The sequence below is a fragment of the Engraulis encrasicolus genome, chromosome 19 (assembly GCF_034702125.1).
Source record: "Engraulis encrasicolus isolate BLACKSEA-1 chromosome 19, IST_EnEncr_1.0, whole genome shotgun sequence".
In the NCBI taxonomy this organism is placed as follows: Eukaryota; Metazoa; Chordata; class Actinopteri; order Clupeiformes; family Engraulidae; genus Engraulis; species Engraulis encrasicolus.
The window spans coordinates 42488502-42514769 of record NC_085875.1 but is presented as its reverse complement, the minus strand read 5'-3'; the positions used below and the strand labels follow the sequence as shown (position 1 = coordinate 42514769).

General features: G+C 47.5%; 2 protein-coding genes across 3 annotated transcripts in view; one reads left to right on the top strand and one right to left on the bottom strand.

Annotated features, from left to right (window-relative positions):
• The window catches only part of tiam2a (TIAM Rac1 associated GEF 2a), a 187982-nt gene extending 183428 nt beyond the window's left edge, over positions 1 to 4554 (top strand). For both annotated transcript variants that reach the window (XM_063184479.1, XM_063184480.1), the window contains exons 23-27: positions 466 to 524; positions 947 to 1043; positions 1885 to 1972; positions 2745 to 2887; positions 3554 to 4554. In XM_063184479.1, the coding sequence (XP_063040549.1) occupies positions 466 to 524; positions 947 to 1043; positions 1885 to 1972; positions 2745 to 2887; positions 3554 to 4371 (1205 nt within the window). In that variant the 3' untranslated portion in view covers positions 4372 to 4554. The remainder of the gene's footprint in view (positions 1 to 465; positions 525 to 946; positions 1044 to 1884; positions 1973 to 2744; positions 2888 to 3553) is intronic.
• A 3249-nt stretch (positions 4555 to 7803) lies between these two features.
• Positions 7804 to 26268, bottom strand: part of tfb1m (transcription factor B1, mitochondrial) — a 65084-nt gene continuing 46619 nt past the window's right edge. The window contains exons 7-8 of the mRNA XM_063224228.1: positions 11460 to 11587; positions 7804 to 9231 (exon numbers count right to left, since the gene is read on the bottom strand). Of these exons, the coding sequence (XP_063080298.1) occupies positions 8895 to 9231; positions 11460 to 11587 (465 nt within the window). The 3' untranslated portion in view covers positions 7804 to 8894. The remainder of the gene's footprint in view (positions 9232 to 11459; positions 11588 to 26268) is intronic.

Genomic DNA, 26268 nt, shown 5'->3' with positions numbered 1-26268 from the left:
TTCCATCAGCCATCATTGCATCATGGCCAAGGTCCCTGGGTACCACATCAAATATGAAATGCACACTGGGGACCACAGTATCAGCAGCCAAGCCCATGTCAGTTCACATTCGCTTGGCTCAAGACTCACAACAACAACCAACAATCATGTCGCAATGCCGCATTGAAATGTCTTATTCCAAACGCTTAATTGAAATATCTTGATTGAAACACTGCACATGTTGAGATTTCACGAAATACCATATTTTATTACAGTGTGTGTGCACAGCTTTGATTGCGTTTTAATACAACTGATGAAAGAGATGATTGGATGGGAAGGCAAGACATCTGAGGGAATCCCATCTAAATTTGGCAAAGGATCACCTCGCTTGGGGTTGAGGGAACTGGAATTAAAGCATCCTTGTGCAGTTTTCTGGTACATATTCACAGCATCTCTCTCTCTCTCTCTCTCTCTCTCTCATATCAGTGTTCAAGAAAGCGGTCATCCTCGTCTACCGGGAGAACAACAAGCTGAAGAAGAAGATGGTGAGCCTCTCCTCTCCTCTCCTCACCTCACCTCTCTTCTCCTCTCCTCTCCTCTCCTCTCCTCTCCTCAGTCCTCAGCCTCCCCGAAGAGGAGCTTTCTCTAGTTCTCCTCCTCGTATTCCTCATGAGTGCTCTTCAGACTAAAATATGTGTTAAATGCCTCCCTAACCCACCTGGATGATCTCTCTCTCCCTCCCTCCCTTCTTCTTTCTCTGGCTCTCTCGCTTTCTCTCTCTCTCACTCACTCCCGTTGTCCCTATTCTCCCTCTGCCTTCTCCCCATCTCTCCTCCTCCCTGTCCCTCTCTCCTCTCTATTCTTCTACCTCCTCGCTCTCTCCATAACCCTCTTTCTCTATTCTTCTACTTTCCTCTCTTCAACACCCTTTCCCCCTCTCCCCATCTCTCTCTCTTTCTCTCTACAGAGTGCTCCCCGCTCGTCTCATGGAGATGCGGACCCGTTTAAGTTCCGCTGGTTGATCCCGCGCTCCTCCCTGCAGGTGCGGCTGGGGAACTCAGCTGGTGAGTCCTCCTCCTCATCTGCCATACACATCTGCAGCCCCAGGCGGCCCTCACAGCTCACACACACGCGAACGCACGCACGCACACAGGGATGGAAGCAGTGCTTTGTTCATGTTTTGCATCTCATTTTGCCCATTGGCTGAGAACAAAGCAGTACACTGAACAAACAATACTAACTTATTAATTATGATGATTCATGATGAAATGATAGTTATTGTAGTGCAAGTTAAGACTGAGCTGAGAGAAGTTTCTCGGCAGTGCAAAAGGTGTATACCGGTAGTTGTGTGATCTGTGGCCTTGAAAACACTGTTTCTAAACGGATGGAGACATTACTTGTGAAGAGAAATCTACACATGTATTTATTTATTTGACACATTTGCTATTTATGTATTTAATGAGCGTAGGACTGTTAAGATTATGACAGGGGTTAAAGGGAGAGAAGAGATGGGGCAGGGCTGGTAAAGGACCCTGGCCAGACTCGAACCTGGGTCCCCCATGCGTATGCAAGCCCATTTATGGTGTGGAGCATTAACGTGCTAGACCATGGCACCCCTACAAATGAATTAAATAGTAAGAAATGAGCCATTATGAGCACAGAACAATGTACCATACAGTGTACGGTACACAGGTCTCAGTGTTTAATGAGGATAAGACAAAGATCAATGATGATCGCTATAGACAAGAAGGGCATGATGAAAGGACAAAATGTGTCCGTGCGTTGAGATTGGGTGTCAATACGTCGGTGTGCATGTGAAAGTGGATCCCCAGACAGGAGCAGGAACATCATCTTCATTCCTCTTTACCGTAATACTTAATACCCTGCTTTCCCTTCCGCCCTCAGGCTCGGAAACCAACTGCATTTGGGAGCTGATCCATACCAAGTCGGAGATCGAGGGGAGACCGGAGACAGTGTTTCAACTCTGCAGCAGGTGAGCAGATACAATCAGGCTCTTTCTGGTGGTGCAGTAAAACTATTTCACAATGTCATGAAATATTAAGTGTTAAGTTAAGAGCAGATGAGTAGACTCCGTCTGGTGATGCAGTGCAGGAGAAAATGCATAACACATTGACAACAACAAATTGCATTAAATGTCAGAAGCATTAAGTGTTTCAGGTCTGTAGCAGGTGAGCAAAATGTGAAATATGTGACAAAGCAATTGTAAAATCGTCCTAAAATGTCACCTCAAGAGTTTAAACTGAAATAATACTGATTGCACTGACTTGTCATTTTTTACAGAATACCAATTCATTGCTAGAATAGAATACCACCATTTGCAAAACTAACTCGACAGTCTCTGTATATTTTGGTATTTGAGGTTTGCCATTTGCCTCAAGGAGGGGAAAGAACACTTTCATGCGGCACACCGAATTCAATCACAGCAGCTCTAGCTTTCGGGCACATGTATAGCACATATGGTTATATCACCTTTAAGGTAGGGTAAAGAGAATGTTTCATGAGGCCACTGCTAACAAAGGCACCGTCTCTGTGGGCAGCCATTCAGGAAACAAAGTGAAACGGATACAGTCTGCTTGTTAAGGGAAGGGCAAAGAGAATACCTCATGAAGTCAGCCAGCACTAACAAGACCACCTCTCGCTCTCTCTTTTCCTTTTTCTCTTTCTCCCTGCCTCCCTTCTTCCTTCTTTTCCTCTCTTCCTCCCTTCTTTTATTTTTGTTCTCCCCCCCTTCTCTCTCCAAACAGTATTCCGGAAAACAAAGTCAACGTGATCAAAGTGATCCGTTCGGTTCTGCGGGAGAACGTGAGGCGGAACATGCCTGCGGATCGGGCCTCCAGGGAGAGGCTGGCCCCCCTCCGCAGCACCCTTCCCTCCTCTGCACGACTAGGTCAGTGCACCTCACCTTGCCAACATTCCTCTACACACGGAGGACTAGCCTCTTGGGAATAAACGGCAGTCAAAACGTGTGTTTGTGTCTGTGTGCATTTGTGCGTGTGTGAATGTTTGTGTATATTGGTGCGCAGTGTGTGTGTGCGTGTGTACATGTGTTTGTTGGCTGCATGCCTGTGTGTGTTTTTTCCATTTCTTTGAGTGTGTGTGTGTGAGCGTGAGCGTGTGTGTGTGTTTTTTTTTCGTTTCTTTGAGTGTGTGTATGTGCGTGTGTGTGTGTGTGTGTATTAACACGTTGATAAATTGGGGCTAATACGTTGTGTGTGTTTAAGACAAAACACTAGCGGTTTGGGGGAGGGGAAGTGACAGGAGCCGCTTGCCTCGTGGCCATGTGACCTTTCTGCTCCCTGATGAAGCGCTGCAAGCCCCGCTGCTTGTGTACGCAATCATCTCGCTGGGGATAATTGGCTGTGATGCTAGCGCATCAGCCAGATGGTGCCTTGCATGCCTAGCTCCCTCGCACCAATGCCAGGATACCTGACTTGTGCCTCGTGTATGCTGCTTTTATACGTGTGTGTGTGTGTAGTGTAATGTGTGTGTGTGCCGGTTTATAGGTCTATATGTGTTTGCTAATGTGTGTATTTTTTCATGTGTTTTCTTGCAGGTTCCTCCAGAGCCTCTTGGCTGGGCAGGCTGGACCCTCCCTCGCCCACCATCGCCGCGGCCCACACGGACATGGTGCCAACCATCCGGCAGCCAGCTGACTCAGACGAGGCCAGCAGCAGCACCAGTGGCGGCGGCGGTGGTGGAAGTAACAGTGGTGTCGGAGGTGTTGGAAGCTGCACCCCCAGCAGCGCCCGCCCTCCCAGGCCAACCGATCGCCTCTCGCCCCCTTCCCCTCCCTCCTCCACTTCCACCACCATCTCCACCCTGTCCACCACCACCACCCCCTCGCCCTGCGGTAGCGCCTCCGAGCCCCTCAAGGAGTCGGACATCCTGAGCGACGAGGACGAGGAGTTCTCCGAGCGGCCCATCGGCTGCGGCGCCAGCGTCCGCTCCGAGTCCCCGCCCAGCGTCATCGAGGCGCAGTTCCGCCGCCTCTGTCTGTCGGAGCTGCGGCAGTCCCCGGCGCCCCGTGTGGAGCCCGAGGGCGCGGAGGTGGACAACACCCCCGAGAGGCGGCCCAACGTCTCGGGGTTCCAGCGCGGACACTTCTGCCCCGTCAAGAGGAAGAGCTCCAATAGCAGTGCCGGTGGTGGTGGTGGCGGCAGCTTGCGGCGTGGCAAGGGGGCGCTAAAGAGTATGCACTCCCACAGCCGGTCACTGGACAGCAGCCATGCTGAGGCGGCGGCAGTGGCTGATCTGAACAGCCTTCTGGAGAGGGAGTTCAGCGTTCAGAGCCTGACATCGGTGGTGAACGAGGACTGCTTCTTTGAGGCGGTTGGGAGTGGGGACGATAGTACAGCCGGCCCCAGCTCCTAGCATCTGCCTACACAAGGACCGTTTTTTTGTCGAGAAACTGCCAAAGCAGGTCACAACAATCGCAACTAGTCTTGCACGTGTGCGCAATGCAAATCAACAGTGTTCATGAACCAAAACAAAAAGTTTCCCAGTGAGCACCAAGTTTAACAGACAAGCATTTTCTAGTTCCTCTGTATCTGGTGCCTGAATAGATTCTTAGATCAAAGAAAGCTCCCGCACACTGTTCACATTTGCATGGTTTAATGCAACGTTTCGGTCTACTGACCTTCTTCAAGCAATTCAAACAAACAAATGGTTACAAGCTTAGTTTAAAATAGTTCGGTTTGTGGTGTTGGACCAATCGTCAATTGACGATTGGTCCAACACCACAAACCGAACTATTTTAAACTAAGCTTGTAACCATTTGTTTGTTTGAATTGCTTGAAGAAGGTCAGTAGACCGAAACGTTGCATTAAACCATGCAAATGTGAACAGTGTGCGGGAGCTTTCTTTGATCTAACGTTGGTGACTTTGGGGTTCCACTCCTACGCACCTGACCAAGGAGGTGTGCAAGAAAATCTTCACTTGCCTGAATAGATTCTGGCATCCATCCGGCAATGAGTTGCTTGCTGATCTGAGAACATCTACCAACAGTGTACCAACCTCTGAAAAGCACAGATCTGAAAAGACTGCAGAAGACGTGGTGTCTACAGAAGAAGTGTCTTCTCCCCTGCTGTGTTAAAAGAGAGTGACGCTTAAACCTCAAGCACGTCATGATGAAATGAAGGATGCGGAACTGTATGTATTCTCAGAAGACCTGACCCCAGCACAGCTGCCCCTCTATGGCTGTCTTTCATCTGCATTGGGGGGGTTGGGTTCGATGGGGTGGGGGGTGGGGGTGAGGAGAGCACACACAAACCAATGACAAGTCACGAATCCTCAACAGTTCTTGTGTGACTGACTGGTGTGTTTGACCTTCTGAGCAGGGAGCTCGTTCCCTTTTGACTCTCTCTCTCTCAGTTCCTCTGTATATCTCGGTTCCTCTGTCTCTGCTGTTTTTTATGCCTCAGTTCTTGGATCTCTCCTTGAACGTGGCGCTGTGTGGTCCCTTTATTGTCCACAGGGATGACCGGGCGGTCACCTGGTTTGGCCTGTGTGATGACGATGTGATGTGACTCGTCATGGCGACTGGGCTTCTCACCTGAGGAGTCCCACCTGGTGATATATGACGGACTTTACAGGCTCGGCCTCAGCAACCGTCTGAGGACTGATGCATGGCAATAACCACACACACACACACACACACACACACCCCTTCACTAAGTGGGCACGATTCTTTGTGTGTGCGTGTGTGACTCTAGTCTTAAGTTGACTGTTTTTGACCTTGCCCCCCTCTGGGGACCATGAGTCATGGAACAGCTACTGAAAGAAAGAAAAGAAACAAATGTTTTTATCTTTTTTTAGTCCAGACTATTTGCCTTGCTGTAATTTGTGCACTGCCTACACAATTTGCCTAAATTTGAAAGCGTTGCTTTTTATTTTGTATTTGTACATTGGAAATCATTGGATTTTATACTACACAAGCATTTGTTTTCTTTTTTTTTATTTATTAATAGTTTTTTCTATTATTTTTAAATAGGAAAGTTTAAAAAGAAAACCTTTGGGCTATGGCTTGAATTCTTGCGAGATACAAATGCTGTAAGTATGAGGAGGAAAGAGCGTGATCACAGATTGTGTGAGACATGAATTCAAATGTGATTGTGGCTCAATTAGTATGGCGATCATGGTGCCCCTTGCGTTTGTAGCTACCAGTGTACAGGGTGGTAAGTGTCGAATGGAATCAGCAAGATTATGAACAGAAATCATAAGTTTGACTTGGCAAGACGCCAGTGGGGAGGTTAAAAAAAAGCTGTTATAAGTTGTTATAATGCTCCTGCTATGACTCGACTGTTCCTGTTTTTAAATGTCCAAATATGAACATAATACTATTTTTCTCTGTACTGTAACTTAATTTGAATTTTATATTTACAGTTATTTGCAAATGAAGACACTTTGTACTGAAGCTGTAATAAACGGTGTCTGACAGAACAGAAGTGTGGTGATGTGTGTGTTTTCTCAGACTCCTGTACAGCAAATTAAAATGTGATGCTGGCTACAACACAAATGTTCACAAACAAACCCTGTGTTCTCTTCATGCTAGTAAGCCAAATACCTGAGAGAAAAATATATTCTGTTTCTCCAAATAAAGAAAAAATAAAGAAAAGATAAACATTTTAAGGATGGACAAATAGTCTTTTGTTTAAAAATGCAAGAGCAATTTAATGATACCTACACATAAATCCAGTAATTACACTCAATATAGTCAACAAAAAAATACAATACAAACATTTTACAAAAAGAAAATCTGAACACAGCACGACATCACTGTACAGCGTGATGCTTTCAGTAGACAGTAGGATTCTGTGATGCCTTTTTCAGAATGCAGAATAATGGGTTCTATTTTTAACACTGCTCTGATATCCTAGAACAAACACAAAGTCAGATGGCTCGGTATCGCTCTTTCTAACATTTGTGACAGTAAAGAGACGTCTTCTTCGCCATGGTAAAGATTAAAGCACTCGCTCCCAATGGCTGCTGTACAGTAGGCTTGGGTTGCGACAACAGAACAACTTCCTTCTCTCTCTCTCTCTCTCTCTCTCTCTCTCTCTCTCTCTCTCTCTCTCTCTCTCTCTCTCTCTCTCTCTCTCTCTCTCTCTCTCTCTCTCTCTCTCTCTCTTTCTCTCTCTCTCTCTCTCTCACACACACACACACACTTGCTCTCGCTCCCTCCTCTCCTCTTTCCCTCTCTCACTCGCTCTGACTTTCTCCTTCTTTCTCTTTCTCCAATCCCATGTGACCCATGCCGAGCGGAGTAAAATGGCCTGAATAGCTGAAACTTGTTCTCATTTTTTACACTGTCCACAGAGCCCTTGTCAGCCAATGATAGCTAGCACCCCAATGGGCTCTGGCATGAACATGAAAACACACACACACACACACACACACACTTGAGGTGTGGGGTTATGTGACAAGCGTATCACACATTACCACTGCCACCTTCTCCCTTGGCACCACCACCACCACCTCCTTTACCATCTCAGCTCAGCTCTACGCCTCCTCCCCTGCCACCTCACCTCAGCCCTATTCCTCCTCACCTGCCACCATCACCTCCCCTCTATGCCTCTTTCTTTCCCCTCTGCTTTAATGGTCTCCTCTTTTCACTTTTCATCTCATCACTACGCTTTTATTGTCCCACTGTCGTAACCTATGCATCTTATTGCTTTTGTCAGCCTTTGCCATGCATGGTGGTGGTGGCAGTCGCAGGCTGTGTGTGTGTGTGTGTGTGTGTGTGTGTGTGTGTGTGTGTGTGTGTGTGTGTGTGTGTGTGTGTGTGTGTGTGTGTGTGTGTGTGTGTGTGTCCGAGTCTATATATATATATATATAAAAAAGCAGGGGCTTGCTCCATACTATCGTCACAGTCTTTCTGGAGTGGAGGAACGTTCCACCCAACCCAGCGTTGAAAAATTCATGCCATTTGCCTGCCTGGTGGGCATGTCAGCGCTAAGAGCAGTCTGTTGTCTTCCTCTTTCCTTCTCCCTCTCTTTTTCTTCCTCCTTGTCACATACCTCCTTTCATCTCATCTCATCTCATTCCAGCTCATCTCCTCCTCTCTCAACCCGTTAATGTTCCTCCCCCCTCTCCTACCGTACCTCTAATACTCCTCCTCTAACTCACGTGGCGGCTCTTTGTGCCTTCTTCTTCTTATGACGTTGATGGCTATGCTGTAAACTTTTAAAACAGCCATCTTGGCCAGGACTCTTTGAAAGAAGAGATACTGGGCATTTCACAATGTTAAGTGTCCTAGCCTAGCAAGTGTGAGTAATGCCAATTTGTGCCTGGTGTAACTAATTATTAACTACACTTAGAAGTTCTACTTATGGGACACTCTTCTTTGGTGAAATCTGCGAAAAATGGGCTGTACTCGTCCTATCAAGGCTAGGACACTTCACTTTGAGAAATATCCATTGTATCTCAGTGGGACCTCCTTGGTTAAACATGAGATACATAGATCAAACAAATGCTCATCACCACTGCCTCATCTCCCCTGCCACCTGCTTCAATTGTGTGGGCTACTAATTCTGCTCCATCAACTCAGTGATGGCTGTTAGCTCTTTGTATGATGTTAATGGCTATGCTCATTGGTAAGTCTTTAGTTTAAATGCATTTTGTTTAGCAGCTCACAGACTTTTATTTTGAAAATGTTCTGGATCAGGTAATAGTGCACCTGGAGGTGTACGAGTTCACTTCATTGGACAATGGGACTTTCATTCCTCACCACTGCCACCACTAGCCCCCTTCCCTCACCTTCTAATACCCCTCCAATTCAGTAGTGGCTGTTTGTCCGTTGTTCTTATGACGTCAATGGCCACGATGCTCGTCCCCAACCATCACCATTACCACTACCGGCCACCACCTATTTCCCCCTTTTTTTGTTTCAGGGGCTTTTAGTACTCCTCCTCAGATCCTTGTTCCTTGTTCTTCTTATGACGTCGCTGGTGATTCTTATCATCCCCACCATCTCCATCTCCATCACCTCCACCACCACCACCACCACCACTGCCACCTGGTTGTCCTTTGCGGTTCAGGTTCTTGAGCCGAAGCTCCTCCCTGAAGTCGTAGGAGACCAGCTGGGGGTTCTGGGAGCAGAGGCGGCCGTAGGCGTTGGCCAGCGAGCGGAAGTGGGGGATGGTGAGCTCGGTGGGGCGCAGCGTGGGCTCCACGCGGGACAGCCGCAGCAGCTCATGGGTTAGGTCGGAGCGGTCGGGCTCAGGGAACAACATCCTGAGAGGAAAAGAGAGAGTGAAAAAGTGAGTGAGTACTGAAGACCGGGCACAAAAATACTGAATCAAACCAAGATAACGCAAAACACGCCCACTCAATACAAAAGCGTGTGCTCAAGTTGGGTCTCCTAAGGGGGCGTTGTCCCCTACTGCTTCTTCTCTTTTTGAGGTGTTTGCGCAAGACGTGCGCCACCGCCATCTACAGCGTTAAGAGGACTTCATTGATTCTCAACCTCAGGACTCCGAAGGTCTCCTAACCGAAGGTCTCCTAAAGGGGCGTTCACCCGACATAAAGTGGATACCGGAAAAGAAACAAAATGACGCTTCTAGATCCACCTTCTTTGCCGGGCAGCCAAGAAAAAAAATACAGAAAGAGAGAAGGAAAAAATAAAATGCACAAAAAATAAATGGACAGACAGAATAGACAACCCTAAAACAGAGAGAGTGACTGAGAAAGAGAGGAAGGAAAAATAAAAACATGACAGAAAAAGGAGAGCGGGAACTAAAGACCAGAGCGCCACACGGAAGCAGAGAGATAGGACCCAGAGGAAGGCAAGAATATAGTAGGTGACACTATGCACAAAGGACAGGACAAGAAAATATGTACTGTAGGATACAGAGATATGGGTTGAAATGAAACATCTACGTAACTAAAGGAAAGACTGAGACCCAAACGAAGTAGAGCACTCTAGAGAGAGAGAGAGAGAGACAGAAGAGGGTAGGAAACAAACAGACAGAGTGAGGTTGAGTGAGTGAGTGAGTTGGAATGATAGACCACCCAGCCAAAGGAGAACGGAGAGACAGCCAGCCCGCCCACCCCCTGGGGATACATCCAGGGAGGAACTGGCTAAGGTAACACCACCACCACCCACCGACCGACGTGAGGGAAAAGAAGAGAGCGAGGGAGAGAGAGAGAGAGAAAGAGAGAGAGAGAGAGAGAGGGAGGGAGAGAGAGAGAGAGAGAAAGAGTGAAAGAGAATGGGTTGAGAGGATGTTGTGGGAAGCAGCCTCAGCATGATTACACGCCGCCACACAGATGCTGTTGGTGGGTGAAGCAAAGAAATGAGCACCAACGCAAATGACAACGCACAACGCACAACGCAGCAGTAGCCTGTTAAAGCAGCTGCTATGGTTACGTAAAACACCCCTTAACCCTCCCTCGTCTTCCAAATGACAAGCCCTCATGACTCATAATTGCTGCTCCGTCTCTCTCTCTCTCTCTCCCCGCTCACGTCCCCATTGTTATCTTGGCCTATATTGACTTGTAGCGGAATTATGATGGAGACAGAGGAGGAAGAGGATGGAGAGATTGGGGGGGGAGAGAGAGAGGGGGAGAGGGAGAGGGAGAGAGATGGCAGGGGATGAAGAGCCATGAAGCTCTGCTGAAGTGAACTGAGAGAAAGAGAGCAGTAAAGAAATGGGAGGAGAGAGAGAGGAAGAGAAAGGACCCAGAGAAAGAAAGATATAGGGAGAAAGGGAGAGTGTGCAAAGGGGACAGAGAGAAAGAGAGAAAGAGAAACAGAGCGGAGGAGAGGGAGATGAAGGAGACTGGGTATTTCAAGCTAAAGGAACAGGAGTGTTTTATCCATGAGACCAGGAGGGTGCCATTAGTTAGACGAATGGCGAGGGCAAAGACAAAAAAAGACGGAGGTGGAAAAGAATTGAAGGTGGGAGAGAAGGAAGGAAGGAGAAGAAAGAGGAGGAAGAAAAGACATAAATTAGAAATAGGAAATTGAATGGCTTGAGGGAGAGGTGAAGGAAGGAATTATGTGCGTGTGAGAGAGAGAGAGAGAGAGAGAGAGAGAGAGAGAGAGAGAGAGAGAGAGAGAGAGAGAGAGAGAGAGAGAGAAAGAGAGAGAGAAAGAGTGAAAGAGAATGAAAATGTAGTTTTTGCAGAGGAATAAGAATATTCTATCGAGGACCAGGAGGAATGATGAATGTTGAAGGTAAAAACAAAATAGATGGAGGAGGAAGGATGGAAGGCTGAAGGAAGGAAGGGCAGGAGAGGAGTGGAAAAGCGATACATTAGAAGAGGAAGTTGTATGGCTTGAGGGAGAGGTAAAGGAAGAACGAGAGAGAGAGAGAGAGATATGAAGAAGCAGAAATGAAGTGAAAAATATCCCAAAAAAGAGACAGAGGTACCGTAAGCAAGGTATAGTATGTGTGAGAGAGATAGAGAGAGACAGAGAAAAAGACAGACACAGAGAGAGGGGAAAAAGGAATGCTTACGCAAGCCCTCGGAAGCAGTGTTTTCGGCGGAACTGGAAGGCGTTCTTGACGAGCTTCTCCACCAGATTGAAGGGCTGCTGGATCTGGGCCTGAGCCAGGGGAGTGAAGTGCACCACCCCCACGTCCACCTACACACCACCACAGGAGACACAGACACACACAGACACACACGCGCACACGCACACGCACACGCACACACACGCACACAAACAGAAGGTGAGGGCAAGCAGACACGTACTGGACGTGTCCTTTCACCAGTACATGTAAACACACAGCACATACATATGGTACAGTGCACACTCACATACACACTTAAACAGGTACACATACAGTACATACACACACACTCTCTCTATCTCTCTGTCTCTCTCTCACACACACACGCACGCACACACACACACACACACACACACAGACTTAGACTTAGACTTAGACTTATGTTTATTGATCCCACAAGGGGAAACTTAGGGTAACGGCAGCCGCTCCTGCGGCGCCCCAAAAACAGCACAATACAGTACATTACATTACAACAAATGTAACAATAAAGTACAGCAGAGTACCTGCTAAGTGTTATACAACATTGGGTAAGGATGAGGAGAAAAAAAGATTCCATAGCTCCATATTGCAAACCACAACATGAAGACATAGAATAAAAAACCTCATGTATAGCTTAAAGCAGTGGAGACAATACATTGTACAAGAACCGGGGGGAGGGGGGTGGGGGTAGGGTTGGGTTGCAGAGAGAAATCAGAGGACGCGTTGAAGATTGAGGGAAGGGATGAGCACTGGATAGCTTATCACCCCACTCTGAGCCATAGCTCAACCGTCCCAAGAACGGCCTTGCACTGTCCCAAAACAAGTGAAAAACAAAACAAGTGCCAGTGGTAGTTGGTAGGGAGGCAGAGAGTCCAGACGTTGCTTGTCCTCCAAGGAGAGATAAGAGTCCTGGCCTAGGTCAGGTCGCTGCAGCTGCAGCTGGGGCGCCAAAGCAAAATAAGATTCATGTTTGGGTTATGCAGACATTCCTTTGCTATTCTGCAGTAATTCTCATGTGACTGGCCACACGTTTCACATACAGTAGAATTTCAAGCAACCTATCTCCCAAGCCGATCGATTCCATCTGGCGATCGTGCGCGACAAGTCCATCAATGCGGCGATCAATCGCTTCAAGGTGGCGATGTCCGGCCACAACCACTTCAGTCAATTTGTCCATCTGGCGCTGACCCGCCACAAAACCCTCCAAAGCGCGATTCACGACCACATTCTGTGCTCGAATCTCACTGCCCACCCGATCAATTGAGCCGGACAGCCTGGGGCCCCTCATGGCTGCCCATACCTTTGAGCAAATGCGGTACAGCAGTCCCAAGGATAATCCAATTCCCAAGGAACTTGCCACCAAGTAGCCGAAAGTGTAGACATCTTCTACGTCCTCGATGTTCAACGGAGCCAGACACATGACGTTCCACTTCCCCCACGAGTCCATCACATAGCCAGCCGCCGTTGTCCCATCAGGACAGTTGGGCTCCCCCGAACCCACTTTGATCTTCGAAAAGATGGTGTCAATTGCGTTGAAAGACCAGTTGACCAAATCCATTGTAATTTCTTTTCAGGAGAACAGGACAGCGTGGAGTCTCAGCAGAGTTTAAGTCAGACAGGACAGAGTGCCACAGCAGGGAAAGTGATAGCAGAGGAGATAGGGAAAGGGGGGGGAAGGGAGGGGGAAAAAGAGAGCTTGGGAGCTCTGAAGAAACACGTCCGCCTCCTCCGAGAGCAGAAAGAGAAAAAAAACTGCTGAAGGTGAGGGCAGGCAGTCAGACAGATACGCTCACCTACGTTGACAGTCACACTGGTACACACACACTCACACAGAAGGTGAGGGAGGCAAGCAGACACACACGCAGACACACACACACACGCACACGCACACGCACACACACACACACACACACACACACACACACACACACACACACACACACATCCACACACACACATGCACACACACACACATGTACACACATTTCTCTCTCCTTTCTTCACACAGACATTCCCTTTTCTGCTTATATACACACTCCCACACACACGCGCACTCACATAAAGGCAGCCAAGTGTAACCATCTAATCTCACAGCGCACTAAAGATCGTCTCCCTCTCCACATTGATGCCTGACGACATGGAGGAGGAGGAGGAGGAGGGGGGGGTGGCCATTTTAGAGAGAGAGAGAGAGAGAGAGAGAGAGAGAGAGAGAGAGAGAGAGAGGCGATGCCAGACATGAGGATGGAAAAGCAAGGAGAAAAACAGAGAGAGAGAGAGAAAGAAAGGGAGGCAGAAAGAAAGAAAAACGGGCCGGCAGAAAACAGCAAATAGAGAGACCAGGAGAGGAGGAGGAGGAAGAGAAAGCAGAAATGGTGTGTGTGTGTCTGTTTCTGTGTCTGTGTCTGTGTGTGTGGGAAAGTGACGCAGCATGCGATGACTAGCAGGTTCCAGTTGCCACAGTAACACCTATGTGAAGGACCTTTTAAACCCAGCGGCAGCCTCAGCTCTCCTCTCCTCCTCCGCATGCGAATGAATGGCTCAAGCCAGGGGCCGCCGTCCTTATGCCAGTCACTTATACATACAGTACAAACATACTGTACCTGTATACACACTCCATATATAACCTACATAGTTGGTCTTTTTTTGTCTTTTTTTTTACTTTATTTGATAGGACAGTGTGAGAGGTGGACAGGAAGCGAATTAGGAGAGAGACGGGGAGGGGTCGGCAACGGACCCGGGCCGGGAGTCGAACCCGGGTCAGCCGCATGGCAGGCAAGTGCTCTACCGATTGGCCACGGCAGGGCCATAGTTTCCTTTTCCATTCCTCCCCCACCACTCTCCACTTCCGGTGTTTTGAGTAGAGTAGAAAGTGGTTGGGTGTGATATTAGACGGCATCAGCTGCTGGCCACAGTTTGCCCCACCTTTGTGGGTTGAGTTCATTGGTTGGTTGTGTTGAGTGGGTGGTATGACCGAGTTTCAGAGGGACTCACTCTGGGTGGATGTTGAGAGAGGTAGACTGTGGCTGTAAGCTGGGCATTAAGGAGGTCGCTAATCTAAATTTAATCTTAATTTAACATTTTTGGATTAGCCAGCTCCTTATGCCAGTCACATCAGTGTATTGATCACAACCCCAACCGCCTCCCACAATCTGCCAAATAAGCCTCAGTCATAACACACGTCTTCCACACAGCCAAGCAGAATGTGCTTGGTCATGGTATTACCAGCATCAGATGGGCACATAAGTGTCTTTTAGCTTTAAGATTTAGTGTGGTGTGGGTGGGGAGTGTTGGCTAGACTTTGACCTGTCTGTGGGGTGAGGGGCATGAAAGGGGTTCAGAGGGAGATAGACTGATCCCAAGCACTCCAAGGTACTCATGCTCACCTAGGAACACATCTGAGTGTTGGAGTGTGGTATGGATGGGCCGGGCGTGCCCCATCGGTGTGGTGGTTTGGTGGGAAGTTGATTCACTGGTTGGTTTACTGTTGTCAGGCCGACCAGAACAGTGCCGGTGTCCGTTGCCGCACCAGTTACGCTCGGAACTAAAGAGCTTACCTGCGAACCGCCTAGGTTCATACCGCGCTCTGAACCTTTCCGCATGTGACAATTTGTTACCTTCTGATGTCCATGTTGACGTCACGGTTTGCAGAGAAAAACCAAGCATTACCCTACACCTTGAAAAGACATGATTCCCCTTGAGCGACAGAACACGCCAATTCTGAAATCTGGTATCATGTTGATGTGAGTGGGACACTGCCTGAAACTGCGGATTCGGAACGTCCTCTCTCTTCTCTGTAGCAGTTTTTCCTGGCTTGACCTCTTCTTTTTGTTTTGTTCTGTTGTGTTTGCTTTGTTTTTGTTTTGCTTGTTTGGGAGGGTGGGGTGGGAGGTCTATTTGGGGTGCGTTGGGGATGGGGCAATTCTGTGTTCAAAAACAAAATGTAAATAATATTCCACTGTATTCTTTTTCAGTTGCATCATGAACCAACGTGCCAGTTCCCGAACACTCAGAATTGCGGCGTAAACACGGCAGCCAGTTTGAGATTAGGTGCGTTAAAGTGAATGGGCACCAGCAGCATGGTTCTGTCAGCCTCCTCTCTGTGGTATGTTGTGGTGCTGAGAGGCTCCAGAGAGTGGTCGCTGCTGCTCACGAGTGCCTTTGAGAGGTTGGATTAGTGTGCATTGGATGGGGGAGTATATTAGCCCAGGTGGTGTCCCTTCTGTGGGTGGCTTTGGGTGGGGAGTGTGTGACGGAAGGTGAGGGTGGTGGGCTGGAGAGGAGAGGGGAGAAGAGTGGAGTGAAGTGAAGCCTGGCTGTGGTTCTGGCTCTCTCGAGCGGCTGTCTTTTCCCGATCCCCTCCCCTCCCCACCCCTCCCTATCAGCTCTAAGCTGATATGACAAACTGTTGAAGTAATCGTGCCAGACCCGGCAGAACCCAGTTATTCCTCAGATCTTTCTCGCACTCTATCTTGATCTCTCCTTTCCGCCTCCTGCTACCCTCCTTTCCCTCTCTGCATCTCTCTCTCTCTCTCTCTCTCTCTCTCTCTCTCTCGATTTCAATCACTCTCTTGCTCTCTCTCTCTCTCTCTTGATATACACTGTGTGCAGAATTATTAGGCAAACATGTTTTTTGACCATATTGTCCATTTTATGCGTATTTATGCGACCAATCTTTATGAACATGAAAACCTATTGGATTTAAGCATTCCAGATTATGCATATGTGTATAATAAGATGGGGGTGTGATCAAAGGAGCCCAACACCCAATATCCGGTGTGCATAATTATTAGGCAACTTTGCTTTCTCCTGGGAAAATGGGCCACAAAATAGATCTAACAAACTCTGAAAAGTCTATAAACAATTTTGAAGTCTTCCAGAGGGATGTGGCTCTCTTGAAATTGGCAAGACATTGGTAACGTTAGCACAGAAGTATCAAATGCACCATTGCAAAGTCATCAGTCTCACATGAAATGTCACTGCCAAAAATTTGAAGAATTTAAGGTGAAACTACAAGAAAATTATTACCCTGCAGTGCTATCATATTCTAGAATGCAAACTTACATCAGGTGTCCAGAAGAACAGGTCGTTGAGAACTCAGAGACATAGCAAAGGTAAGAAGGGATGACACCAGACAACCATTTAACAAGTTAATTAAGTCAAGACTGGGTCAAGAAATACCCTAGGACAGAGTTTTTAAAGGTATTATGGACTGGTGAAAGTGACTATTGACAGACAGGGTGGATGAGCCCATAGCTGGATCTGTGAGGGAAAAGTGAGGGAAAACCAAGAAGACAATGGTATTTATGCAGTATTCTGCTGGCATTTGAGTAGAACTCAGGAACTCATTTGAGTGTGCACATTACCGATCTAGCCATGGGCTCATCGATCTGGTCCATTAACAGTCACTTTCACAAGTTCATAAAACCATTGACAAAATTGTCTAAAGACCTTTCTTGACCCAGTCTTGACTGCATTTCTTGTTGAGTGGTCTTCAGGTTTCAACCTGTTTTACCTTGGTCATGTCTCTGAGTGCTGAATACAATGTTCTTGTGGACACACGATGTAGGTTTCAGTTCTGGGATATAACAGCACTGCAGGGTAATCATTTTGTGATAGTTTGACCTTCAATTCTTCTCAATCCGGCAGTTACTTTGTGAGCACAATGCATGTGACACTGATGACTTCGTAACGGTGCATTAGACGGATATGACCAATATCTGGGCAATTTCAAGACAGCCACATCCCTCTGGAAGACTTCAAAATTGTTTATAGACTTTTCAGAGTTTGTTAGATCTCCTTTGTGGCCTATTTTCCCAGAGGAAAACAAAGTTGCCTAATAATTATGCACACTAATTTTGCCCTGATATAGGGTATTGGGCCCCTCCGATCACACTGTCTCTTATTATACCAATATGCATGACCTGGAATGCTTAAATCCAATAGGTGTTCATGTCCATAGAGGTTGGTGGCGGTAAATATGCATATAATGGACAATATGGTCAAAAAACATGTTTGCCTAATAATTCTGCACACAGTGTAGATCACTCGGTCCCTCCCATCACCCTTCTCTCTCTCTGTCTCCATCGTTCTGTCACTTGCTCCCTCTCCCTTTTTTTTTCCTCTATGTCTGTCTCCACCATTCTGTATCTCTCTCTCGGCCTCTCTCTGTCTCTCTCTCTGTCTCTCTCTCTCCCATCAGCCTGGGGACAGCTCTCCTTTTCACTGTTGCTAATGAAAGGGATAGTTACACAAAGGAGCTGCAACTGCAAAAATAACACCATCACCACCACTCATGCCACACTCTCCAACCCCGAAACACTGTCTGCCTTGATCTGCAGACCTGTTTGTTTGTGTAGAGAGAGATGGGGGGGGGGGACGACAGAGGAACAAGGCTGTGTGCCTGCTTCTGATTGCAAGGGAGCCTTTACAGGAGGTCTGTGTGTGTATGAAGCCTGCAGCAGTGTGAGTAAGCCTGCAGACCCACAGCACATACAGTGCAGCGCAGCACTACACTGCACTGCACAGTGCAACACAGAACAGCACAGGCGGCTGGCAGGGCAAGACACGAAACCCTGGGTAGAGCAGCAAGCCTTGGGGCCAGAGAAAAAGAGAGAGAGAGAGAGAGAGAGAGAGAGAGGGGGAGAGAGAGAGAGGTGACAGAGCCTGGTGCTTTCATCTCTCGCCCTCAGCTCCTCTCCCTCTCTTTTTCTCCATCTCCTTCAATCACTCTCGGTCACAGTCTCTCTCGGTCACAGTCTCTCTCTCTCTCTCTCTCTCTCTCTCTCTCTCTCTCTCTCTCTCTCTCTCTCTCTCTCTCTCTCTCTCTCTCTCTCTCTCTCTCTCTCTCTCTCTCTCTCTCTCTCTCTCTCTCGCTCTCTCTTGCTCTCTCTCTCTCTTCACCATTCTGTCTTTCTCTTTCAATCACTCTCCTTCAACGTCTTTCTCTCCCTCTCTCCTTCTGCACTTCTCACATGATCTTTCTCCCTTTTCGCTACCTCACTGCTTTCAGACATTCCTCCTTGCTGGAGTGTACTGGAGTACAGCATGTATGAATGAGCAGACAGGAGAGAGGGAAAGAGGGATGCAATGGATTGGGGTCAAAGAAAGGTCCGGGCATCATTGGGCAGTCCCCCTTTAAATTAAGGATCAGAGTAGCCAGGCTACGCCCTGCTAGTGACGCAACACCAGAGACGGTCTAAATTAGAATAGAGAATCTTTGGCAACACCTTCAGCGTTGCTCCTAGTCAGGCCAGGAGCAATACAAAAATTGTTTCTGTACTGGGCTGGGCTGAGATGTGCTGCAGGACCTCCACCCACTTTGTCAGGAACCAATCAACTTTGAGCAGCTCCAACGGCCCTGGGTAGAGGCGTGTTCAAGGCAGTGGCATGGTTTAAAACGAGGACGTTCTATTGGGACTAACATTGGTTTAAGCTTCGGCAAAGCCATTTCTGGCCTCGACCAGTAGCAAACTGAGGGAGGCGGTTCAATCGCGCCGTCTGGGAAACATGAATCGTTATGGTCTTGGTCAGGCTTTGTCCCGAAAAGAGATTTGAAAGTCGATGATAATCAGGCAAGCATCAGAGGCCCTAGAAAAAAAAACAAAAAAAACAACATCAGCCCCTGAGGACTGTCAGCCCACCAGGAAACGCCCTGTATGCCAGATTACCAGTCCAGGTCTGTGCCTTGTCCATCACAGTTCAGCACAACACAGGGGGTAGCCAGCCATGGCCCAATGGTTTGAGCGCTGGTTTTAAGATTGCAGGTTCAAATCCCACCCTTACCAGCACATTCATCCATGGCTGAAGTGCCCTTGGGCAAGGCCCCTAACCCCACATTGTTCCACGGCCTGTAACCAATACCCTGTACCTAAAATAACTGTAAGTCGCCTTGGGTAAAAGCGTCAGCTAAGTGTACTGTAATGTAATTTAAAAGCACAACACAGCACTAGTGCACAGGTACGTGAGCAGAGCTAAACTGAGCTTCTTACAGAGCACACAATGAGTGCAGCCCCGTGCCGTCTTGGCCATGCCCGCTAATTGTATTAGGGTCTTTTAATTGCCTTTCTCTCCTCCCCGCCTCTGTTGTTATCTGGGTCTAGGGGATGGAAGGAACAATGTGGTTGGGAGGGGGAGAGAGAGAGAGAGAGAGAGAGAGAGAGAGAGAGAGAGAGAGAGAAGTGGGGAGAGAGCAAAAGAGGGGGGGAAGGGGGAGAGAGAGAGAGAATACTGAGACGAAGAAAGACAAACAGAGGGAGATGGAAATTATTCTGGGGAGGAAAAACTTGCTATTTATTTGCGTGCTGTTCGTTAATGATGTCATTTGCATCGGGCTCTGTGCATCTGTGCAACACCAGCAGTGCACCTCCCTCCTCAAACGCAACTTTTCTGGCACCTCTCCATCCTAGCTCGATACTGATTTGGTAACAAATAGTCTTGAAGAGTGGGGCATCTCAGACTTTGGGAAAACCCGATAGGTCCCTCCCTGCGTTCACAATCAATCAACGTGCAACAGCAAAAGCTCAATTGTTCAAGCTGGGGGGAGAGAGAGAGAGAGAGAGAGAGAGAGAGAGAGAGAGAGAGAGAGAGAGAGAGAGAGAGAGAGAGGGAGAGAGAGAAGAGAGAGAGGGCTTTGCCTCGTGACTGCCAGAGTTGGCTGGGAAGGGCATCTGTACCAGGAAGGACCAGCCAAAATACAGCACCCCCTTACACACACACACACACACACACACACACACACACACACACACACACACACACACACACACACACACACACACACACACACACACACAGAACATCATTTACACATACACAAAGACACAAAGACACAGACACAGACACAGACACAGACACAGACACAGACACACACACACACACACACACACACACACACACACACACACACACACACACACACACACACTCACACGGACCCACTCACACGACTCCTCAGACACAGTCACACGGACACACAAATAAACCCAACAGACTCACACAGAGAACTGCATTTACACAAATCAAATCTGTCACCTGTCACTGAATTTCAGAGCTCCCCAGCTCAACCTTAGTCATATCCAATAAAATAAAAAGATGCAGACACACATGCAGCACACTAGAGTACACACAAAAAAACAAATAAGAAAGGATGTTGGTAGAAATGCTCCAGAAAAGGATGTTGGTGGAAAATTGAAAAAGAAAATGGCTTTTAAAAAATTCCCCCTCTCTCCCCGGGAGTAATTAGACCATTTGTATTCCGCGCTCCATGATTTAGGAGGGCGACGGGGGGAAAATCGATACGGGCGACTGTATGGGCAGCCGAGGATCAGGCGGCTGGCTTGTCCCAGTCACTTTGGGCCCTGATTTATAACTGCCCTCTACATGGCTCGCAACTTGCACTCTCGCGCTGTAATATATGCTGAGCAAACCATTAATCCTTCCCTGATAACCCTGGCACACAAGAAACTTTCATCTTAAATCACAACATGGGGGCTCGTCGGATGTCGTTGCCTTGCCTTCCCTTGCCTTCCCTTGCCTTGCCTTGCCTGACTCGCATCTCACCCACCCGCCCTCCTGCCTGCCTGCTACACACGGCCCTCGGAAACAACGCTCAGCTGGTCATACGTCATGTCAAGCAAGCCTCCTCCCGGGGGATCCGACGCAGACGCTGCTGTGATGGTATAGCCAGGGGGCACACCCATCGCCTCACCGCCTGACCGTGATGCTTCGTTGGATTGAATTTTGGATTCAAGTCAGGTGGGACGACCTGTCTATCCTCGGATGTTCCCTGCTCCAGAAATAATCAGGCAGCAATCTAAAACAAATGCAATGATGGAGTCGTCATTCATCTTGTAGGTCTGACTGGTTTTAGCGTTCGTCCAGAAATCACGTCAAGTCGGCTTAAGTGTCAGTTTCTTCATATGCATGTCATATAAGTAAATTGAAATTGTGCTTCTCTCCATCACATGCAATGACACTCCTAATGCACAGAGGTATCTAAGCATATTTCTGGGCTTCTAGGCCTTTTATTGGGACAGTGTTGTGAAGAGTAGGACAGACAGGAAATGAGCGGGAGGGAGGGCTAGGATAGAAAGGGGACATGACCTAGACCAAACTAAAACCTGGATCCCCATGAGCTACTCTCTGTAGTGTCACAGGTGTGCCAGGGCAGGGTACCACAGCAGCCCCACATGTAAAATGTGTTATGAACCTGCCATCCCATTTAACTTCCTGCCCATGTCAGTCCAAGCCCTGTGTGAAAGTCCATGATGCAACAATGAAGCTAGCGTTGAGGCCCTATTGGCCCTACTGCATATCCTATGGCACACGATCCTACTGCCAGAGCTGGACTGACCATCTGTCATAGCGGGCATTTCCCGGTGGGCCCCGCACCCTCGTGGGGGCCCTATTTTCAGAAATGTGGAAAAAGAAAGTATGCACCACTAGTTATGAGGGGCCCCTTTAAGACAAAAGTGCCCATGGCCCTATTTCTCCCCCAGTCCAGCCCTGCCTACTGCTGCATCACTCCTCTGAAGTCCTATAGGTTCTAAGTTTTCACACGGGGGGGTGAGAGGTCTTGTGAAATGTACATGTTAATAATGGAGTTGCCGCCCTCTTAATTCTGTACTCTGCGGACCTTTTAAAGTGAGAGGAGAAAATGAACATGAAAGTGTAAGCCCGGATGGCTTCCCTAACAAATCCCATCGTCTAAATTGGATTGTTATGTAAGCATCTCCATATGCAAACGAATCTGTTTTTCTCTTGCAGTCTCTCCACCATCCAATTTACGAGTCATTTTTTTTTGTTTAGAGAAATAAGACTTCAAAACATTCCTGCTGATTTTCCCCGCAAATTTATGCAGTTTCACATTCATTAGTGAACTGAATCTCCTCCATCTTCCCAAGATGTGTATGGTAGGAAAAACACACAACCTCAACAACTTATTTCTTTCCTTCAAGCTGGAAAAAATAGCTGTTTAGCCATGTCCTTGGAAAGGCTATGGCATAGCCTGTAAATGAATAAAGCCCCCCTCCACCACACAGGGCTTAATCCTATTTTTTTCCCCTCTGCTCTTAAAATCCAATTCAAACACACATCACGGCAGATCTCCTGTATATAACCTTCACAGCTTTTTACAAAGGAGGGGGGTGGTTACTCTATTACACTGCACTTGCCCTATCCTGCTCCTGTACCTCTCTCCAGGTCCCCGTGCCCATTTGCACCTCTCCTCAAACCAAGAGGGAGGGAGAGAGAGAGAGAGAGAGAGAGAGAGAGAGAGAGAGAGAGAGAGAGAGAGAGAGAGAGAGAGAGAGAGAGAGAGAGAGAGAGAGATGGAGGAGGAGAGGAAGAGGAAGAGGAAGAGAGTAGACTGTAATTTGTCATCTCTGGCATGGAATAAACCCAGTTACAGTGGCAGGGCGGCAGGGAATTCAACACCTGAAAAGCTGTCTGTTTCCCCACTCTACTCAAAAGCAAAGGGGAAACAATAGGACACAAGAGAGGCACTGGGAGATTTTGGACATACTACAGGCCCTACAAGAGGGACAGGGTGGTACATTAATCATAAGTACACCTTACCAAGTGAGGATGACCTGTTTTGGTTCAATAGTAGGGAGGAGGAAATAGGCGGGCAGGTTAAGGGGGCTGAAAGGAGTCTTGGTTGATGGCAGCCAGGAGCATCCTACAGTACTACACCTGCAAGTGTTACTGACAGATCAGCTGAGAAAGGGGCTCCCCCTGTTGAGGTTGTGGACAGGGTGCATTTTCCCAGGGTAAGAGAGATATTTTTTTCTTTAGTTGATGTGTTGTTTTGTTTTTCTTGCAGATAGGAGATATAGTCATGGTTCTAAAAATGAAAGAGACAACAACTATATTATATGTTTCTACAAGGAGGTAATTTCGAGTGACCAATATACACTATAGGATCTTCAAGATACACTTTTTCAATGATTCTGGAATGCTATATGTTCTACTTTGAAGACTAGTCACCACCACCCAATCACTTTTCACCATTTTGGTCACGTGATAAAAGCAATATTCTGCAGAGTATATGCACAATTAAGCATCGTCTCATGTTGAAAATGATTACAATTCAAACCAACTATGCATAGAGCAAAAAAGTAATCCACATAGGTACGTCAACAAACAGTGCTCGCAGCTACACGGCTTAGGTCTGCAATATTAATTCACTGTGTGAGAGTGTGCGCACATGCACAGTAATTAACATTAGCACATTAGTTTTGACAGGAGAAGGGGAGAATATAAGCTGGTATCAGAGAGAAAAGCATAGTGCTGCAAAGCAGCAAAGTAGCTCACCTAGGAAGCATAGTAACAGTACAGAATGTCTGCAAAGTATATTTCAAGCCACTAAAGAGTTACTGAAGGTCTTTAGAGTTAAAAAAGACCATGCTGGAATATGTAATTTATTGTTTTTTTCTTGATTAAATGAGTTAAAATATCCTTTAGTTCAACTGGCTTGGACAACTGAGAGAGCATGATTGGCTGGGATGATAAAAGCATTCATTAAATCCTTACTGAGTTCTTTCTATGAAACTGCCTACATGTTATCGGTCTTGATCAAAGTCTTGAAATAATATAGGCAATATCCCATTTTAGATGGGTGAAAAGACCTGACCAACTCTAAAGCTGAAAAAAACCCTAAATGGCTGAATACAGAATGAAGCTTTACGTTTAACCCCTTAGTGCAGAGCCTATGTTGTAACCTTACTGTCACCAAAATTGTAATGGCTATGTCTTAACCTGTTATAGGCTCTCGTCAAAGTCATAGCAATGTTGTTATGATGTAGTTGAGTATTTTCAGCAAATAGTGAATGGGCCCATCTGCGACCCCTTCTGCAGTAAGAGGCTACCTGTATTCCACGACGTCCATTCCAAACAACGACCCCTATTCTTCCTTCAATTCTAATTATCTAGCATTGTATTAACGATCACACCCCCAATTTGTAATTATATGACCATTTAATGCTTAAACAGACAACCATCCTCCAACGCACTGCATGACACACGCACAGGCAGGCCCTGTGTAAAGAAGGAAACCGAGGGGCAATCCCAAAGATCTCACCCATTTACATTTACAATGCAATTACCCAGGGCAGGCGCGAGGTATGCTAATGAGGTATGAAACCCCATCATGTGGGGAGAAAAAGACAATCTGGCTGTCCACTCATGCCTTCACAAATGGCACGGGCGAGGTGATGAAGCACAGGCACCATGCTTATAATAGCCGGCGAGATGTGGCTTCACACATCGCCGCCTCAGCTCACACTTACACACACACGCAAGCAAACACACATGCACGCACGCACGCACGCACGCACGCACGCACGCACGCACGCACACACGCACACACGCACACACACACACACACACACACACACACACACACGGTACATGCTAACCGCCCGCCTGTCTGTCCGCCTGTTCCATTTCCCAGTCCCACTGTTTGTTGTTTATTTATTTATGTATTTATCTGGTTCGGCAGTAGGATCGCCCAGCAAGGGCTTTCACAGATTTCTCTGTGTGATCCTGCATGGTGAGAAGAAAGGGATACGGACAGGGATGGACTGACACAAACACGCACTTTCACATAGTGACACACACACACATTTTCCTGTGTGATACGTCATGGTGAGAAGAAAGGGAAACAGATATGGACTCACGCACGCACACACGCACGCACACAAAGACTTTCACAGATTTCTCAATGTGATCCTTCATGGTGAGAAGAAAATGATGGACACACACACACACACACACACACACACACACACACACACACACACACACACACACACACACACACACACACACACACACACACACACACACACACACACACACACACACTCAAATGGAGGTGCATATACACTTTTCTCACACAATTCCCTGTGTGATCTTGGTGTGAAGCCACACACACACACACACACACACACACACACACACACACACACACACACACACACACACACACACACACACACACACACACACACACACACACACACACAACAGAGGACATAAAGGGCTGTAAACCACCTGGGCCCAAAACATGACATCTGAAGGTCACCTTGTCCCCAACAAGCAAACGTAAAGCGCTCGGGCTTTCCCCACATGTGTATGCCGTGGTGTGTGTGTGTGTCTGTATACGTGTTGTCAAGGCTGTTTTCACCAGCTCTCACACTATATTGATTCACCACAGAATCAAGAGGGAAAAAGCTACATACATTGATTGGTCAGCCAGGTCATAAAAGGTGTGTGTGTGTGTGTGTGTGTGTGTGTGTGTGTGTGTGTGTGTGTGTGTGTGTGTGTGTGTGTGTGTGTGTGTGTGTGTGTGTGTGTGTGTGTGTGTGTGTGTGTGTGTGTGTGTGTGAGACCAGGAGATCCATCTCAGGTCCTCGTTCGGGAATCTGATTATGCGATCTCACAGACCAGTAAGTCCCCCCCGCTGAGCCATACTAAGAGAACCAGAGATAACGCTTGTCTCTCTCTCTGTCTCTCAGGGTTTTTTTTATCCAACTGGGACATCATGCTTATAATTATCATCATCAACTCGCCCCCTCTGTCTCCCATTCCCCTGCCTTTCTTTTGTTGCCCTCTTTGTCATTCAGGAATCAAGGCCGCTGGTAACCACTCCCTCCCTCCCCCCCTTTCCAGTTCTGGTCCTCGTCCTTGTAGGAGGTGGAGGAGGTGGCAGGGAGAGAGAGGGGAGAGAAGCATCTGGGACTTAAGCCTCCTGGAGGAACCAGGCTGCTACTAC